The following is a 5,484-nucleotide window of genomic DNA, read 5'->3' as shown; positions in this document are numbered from 1 at the left end:
TCCAAAACAAATAAAATCACTTCATAGCACATTTAATTATTTTATTGTTTTTTTTTTGTCTCTATGACATTACATAAATACAGTGCATTACAGAACTAATAAAGCAATATATCTGATGCTTGACCTGTAATCACAGACATCAACAGCATCCACTCAAGTGTTTATGCACCTGCAGATTTCATCTCAATTATGTAGTTTTTTGTCAATACATAAAAAAGTGTACTGTCACCGTATCGTCATCCAGTCTAATTAACTACATTTTCTAGGCAGCATGGTCTACATTAACAACTGATGGCTGCAAAAAATTTAGCATCAGAATATATTAATGGCACGTAGTCTGACAGGACACAATCTGCCACAACCCCCAGTTTTCTTTTTCAGTCATTTTCCATCACTGAGAACAAATTGTTCCAGCTCAGTAGAACACAAGTGCCCATGTATTACATTAGTAAATAACTGATTGTATTGGGAGTTAATGAAACAATACTAGTGAGTGAAACATGATCACAAAATCCTTAAGCACTGGCATGCATCCAGTGCTCTGGTGCCAAATGTGCCACCTACTCAACTACATAACCTAATCATACACACAGAAAGCACTGTAAACACATTCAAATCATTTCCAAAGAGCTGCATGTTAGCAAAATACAGCAAAGAAAAAAATAAATGAACAGAAATAGTAGGATTATCACTTCTGAATTTTCATATCAGGCTGGTCTATCATACAGTGATTAAATGATATGATGACACATTTTCAGTTCATATGGTCACTTTGTAAATTTAAAAATACCTGTGGTATTCTGGTGTCAAACATACAAAGAGGCACAAGGATTTTTCAAGAACTGTACAAGAATTTGTACCAATCAAAATCAGTGTAAATCCATCTGTTCCATCCAAGCAATTCTAAATTGACAATTGCGTACTTGTTTGATTTGAAATGTAGAAATTATTAATCGAATGTATTAATTGTCAATGTAAAACATAAATATTAAAATTTCCCCAAGTTAACTTCCTTAAGATCAATTTTTTTTTTCACGTTCTAATTCAGTTTAATATGGTGACTTTGATATTTGATTTTTCTACAGTCACATTATTACTTGCTCTCAATCCAACATCAATCACAGAGTGAGTGAAATCACAAAAGATTACAATTTAAACAAGGGGTGTCCAAACTCTGGAGCACACTCAAGCTCTAGTTTGAACGTATCAACACACCTGCCAGGACGTTTCTAGTATATAGAGCTTGATTAGCTGGTTCAGGTGTGTTTGATTAGGGTTGAAGATAAACTCTCCAGGACCGGCCCTTCAGGACCGAGTTTGGACACCCCAACGGTTCATTTTAGGGGACCTGTTATGCAAAACTCCTATTCACATGATGATTGCACTGATGTGTTCACAGTGTGTATAAATAGTGAAAATAAATCAGAAGCGATGTCTAAAAATGCTGTTTCAGATTTCCCCCTACAATGACGTCACAAGTCCACTACTGCTAATGATCTGCCCAATCATCATAGATCATTAATAATCACAGAATCCTATTCTTGTTAATCAACTAACATTATTCTGTCAAGAACAGCAAGTGCTTTTCTGTTTTGTGGTTTAATTTATATTAACAGTTCAAACTAAAGTAGGCATTGTATATTACACTGTCCTTTTAATACATAGATCTAACATATACATGATTTCTGTCTGTTTACGTGCACCTCAAATGTGTGTTCAAACTGACACTTTAGAAATTTAAAATGCATGCAGATAGTAAACTTTCATAATGATGAATAATCGCAATGTCAAGTGAGAGCAATATACATGATAAAACCAAACAGATGTTTAGCCTTTAGGGGGTCCAATACAGAGGCTGTAAAGGCTTCACCTACTTCTGAAAAGGGAACAGAAGTTAATTTGCATTTAAAGAGTCACACAAAAAAAGTGGTTTTGTTTTTACATGTTATAATAAATGCTCTGTGATGTATTTTGAACTCAAACTACTGGGGACCCTTTATTGTAAAAAGATCTCCTTTAAGGATTCAAGTTTAGGATTTAAGCTGTTGCAAGGTTTTAGGCGATTTGGTTGATTGTGTACAAATTGCAAAGAAAGTATTTTAAATTGAAATAAAAGTTAGAAAAATTATTTGTGATGTAATGTGACCAAATAATGGCTGAGGAATATGGTCCTGTTTAAACCTGGTATTAAAATGTATTGTCAGTACAGTACAGGTGTAACTAATGTCTAAAATGTTTCAAACACTTTTGAAGGTACTCAAAAACACAATTTGATCGCATTATGCTTTCCTGTGAAATTTTAGTCGACTGCATGCCACAAATAACACATACTTTCTGATTTTTGACAAATGAGTGATTGTCATTTTTAAGTGTGTTAACAGAAACCCTTGGATTAAGATCGAAAATCATAGTTGGCTTCCATATCCTTTTTTATACACACACACACTTGAATGAACACTAACCAACTAGCATGACTTCATTCATTCAATAGCACTCATAGATTGCACTAATTGCTACTTTTCATCATGAGAGGAGTATCTGCACTTAATAATAGCAGGAATAAATAGTAATGCATCTGACACTTGTGATTGAATAACTGAAACACATGTTAATACCAAGTGGAAACAAGGCCTCTATTATAAAATGTACCATATGTCTTTATTAAAATGTCCCTAAATTTTAAAGGTGGGATGCTGAATAAATAAATTATAAACCTGATTTAAGTTTGCAATGTTAACACTAAACCTTCTGGCACTTGAAACTTTTATCAAATAATTAAAAATGAAGAAAAGGCAATGAAGAGCACTAGTAGATCACTCCAAACTGAGAAGCTCCACATCAAAGATGAGAGTGGCGTTTGGGGGGATAATCCCAGGATGGCCTTTATTACCATAGGCAAAATCAGGTGAACAGGTCAGCTTTGCACGCTGTCCAACGCTCATCTAAAAGACACACATATAGCTATTATTTATTATTACTTTTAAATACTGTAATATCAGTAGATTGACAGAACGGGCAGTGGCAGATTGCTGTAAGAACTCAAAAATGTTATGATTTTCTAAGTGAAGAAAACACCATTACACACCTGCACAACACCTTCTTCCCAGCCACGAATCACTTCCTGTTTACCGATCTTGAACTTAAATGGCTTGTCACGGTCACGGGAAGAGTCAAACTTCCGTCCATCTGTCAGGGAGCCTGAAAATGTGAGAATAGAAGGACAAGGCCAGAAAAACAGGAAATGAGGTTTGAGCATCAGATAAATGCACTACTGTATTATTGTTCTGTCCTCTCGAGGGGATTTTCCATCCATGTCTAATAGAAGCAAATTACCAGGATATGAGAGATGTACCTCTTTCAGGAATAGGGCAAATGTTGTGATATATATTTACATAAACATGAGACGAGCAGAAAATGTCCACCAATCTGCTCAATAACAAACAAAAAAAAACTATGTTGGATTTATGGATTTGCCATTAATAAATATGTGTTTTATATATATATATATATATATATATATATATATATATATATATATATATATATATATATATATATATATATATTTATGTAAATTCATTCATAAATTTTCTTTTCAGCTTAGCCCCATTATTATTCAGGGGTCGCCACAGCGGAATGAACCACCTATTTATGTAAAAATAAAACAAAATAGTGTTTACATTTTGGGAAAATGGCTGACAAATGGGTAAAAATTAATTTTAAAGGATAATAATGAAGTATAAAAAAAGTCAAATAACAGATAATTGGTGTTTTGAGCCTGCACTGTGATCTTAGAGTCTTTTACTACGTTTTTTCTTGTTTCATTTAAATACACATGACAAGATTTTTTGATACTTGAACAATTACACCGTTATCATAAAATCCTGGGTCCAACCAGTTTACTGATTGGCAGACAAATAATTTTTAGGTGCTGGAAATCAGAAGATGCCCCTTCCCTTTAAGAATGGGCAGTAGAACTTGCTAGAGTGGCCCCACTTGAAAAAATGTCTTATATGCAAATGGACAAGCTAAACCTAGACTATAAAAAATGGTCCAAGTACTTAACCTGTCTGGAAATGGAACAGTAATAAATGTGTGAGAAATATACTGACTGTGACAGTGTAAATGTGATATTGACTGAATTTAACTATTCTTTTTTTTATTTATTTTAATTTTATCTTTATTATGTAAAGATGAAGGCTTTAATGATAGCCAGGCAGTGACCTTAAAGTCATAGTTAGGGATTAGTTTGGGTTGGGTTTGTTAATAGAGTAAAATGTTGATTCTTTACAGTGTTGTATTCTGTATTCCTTTTTGAAATCTGCCTGAGAATCAATAAAACTGTTAATCACCACAATTACACCATTATTACTTCTTGAAAGTGCAGGAAAAAAACATATAACAGTCATTAGTTACTCAAAATAATGATAATAATTATAATAAACTGGACACATAATATTTAAAAACTGTATTGTATCTTACATAAATTGAAAATATTTTTCTCTTTCTCTGTATGAAAAATAATTGAAAGATAATGCATGCAATGCAAATAATGCAGAAAAAGAAACAATCTAGCCTGTTGCAAGTTGGAAACAGACGTGGGTACATTTGGCACAATTTTACATTAGGCTATATCAGTTTTTATATCAATCATATGAATTCATATCAATGTTTCATAGACATTTTGTAAGTAAACACAGTCATACAACTGTTAATTGGCTATATTAAACTCTTCCTAAATTTAAATTATCCTACCTATTAATCGTTAAATAATCTGTTTGCCAGACGGAGATTTCTTAGTTAGTTTGAACGATTAAACGGCAATCACACAACATCCCAGGGGTCGAGTCACTCCAGACAGCGATAATCCGTCTCTCCGACGCGATCCAACAAAGACGGAATCACTCGAGCGTCTATTAAATCTGCTCAGTCTCAGCTGTCAGAGGATCATCTGCGGACAAATGCCACTGCGTGCAAACAATACACAACTAATGATGCACAATGGCTTGATCTGTCTAGACTAAGTATGATCTTATTGTGACTAAAGATGTTTGTATTTTCTAACCTTTTGATTGCACTTCTTTTTTGGAAAAATGCGACCCTTTAAATCAAGTCATTAAAAATAATAATTCTCCCATTTTTTTATTCTAACCTTAACCCAAACTAAAATTCATAAACGATCACAAGAATACAAAATCAGTTCACCCATGTGAAATTCAACTCACCAACATAATGCACCACACATGTCTGTCCTTTTTTGGGAAAAGTCCTCCCTGTAAAAGCAGCGCCAGGAACAGGAAACAGGAATAATGCTGTTAAATGCAAGCAGCTTAACAAATAATGCTACTTGTAGAAACTGCAGCGGGTGTTTTTACCATCTCCGGGGGTTATGGTCTCAATTTCCACTCCCATTTTGTCCCGCTCGTGTGTCTCTGAAGAGCCCAACCGCACACTGTCTCAATCACAGCTGTTTGAGCAGAGGAC

General features: G+C 34.0%; 1 protein-coding gene across 1 annotated transcript; it reads right to left on the bottom strand.

Annotated features, from left to right (window-relative positions):
- Nucleotides 1-5,484, bottom strand: fkbp1ab (FKBP prolyl isomerase 1Ab). Its single transcript, XM_056449637.1, has 4 exons — nucleotides 5,376-5,484; nucleotides 5,226-5,273; nucleotides 3,086-3,198; nucleotides 1-2,942 (listed from the first exon to the last, which is right to left on the bottom strand). Exons 1-4 carry the CDS (start codon nucleotides 5,410-5,412, stop codon nucleotides 2,814-2,816), a joined length of 327 nt encoding a protein of 108 aa, XP_056305612.1. The 5' UTR covers nucleotides 5,413-5,484; the 3' UTR covers nucleotides 1-2,813.

Source organism: Danio aesculapii, chromosome 23 (genome assembly GCF_903798145.1).
Source record: "Danio aesculapii chromosome 23, fDanAes4.1, whole genome shotgun sequence".
Taxonomy (NCBI): Eukaryota; Metazoa; Chordata; class Actinopteri; order Cypriniformes; family Danionidae; genus Danio; species Danio aesculapii.
This window is presented reverse-complemented; position numbering and strand designations above follow the sequence as displayed.

Coding starts and splice junctions, on each gene's coding strand:
- fkbp1ab (XM_056449637.1), bottom strand. CDS start 5,412: ATGGGAGTGGAAATTGAGACCATAACCCCCGGAGATG. Junction 5,274..5,375: donor GACCATAACCCCCGGAGATG/GTAAAAACACCC, acceptor CTGCTTTTACAG/GGAGGACTTTTCCCAAAAAA. Junction 3,199..5,225: donor ATGTGTGGTGCATTATGTTG/GTGAGTTGAATT, acceptor TCACATTTTCAG/GCTCCCTGACAGATGGACGG.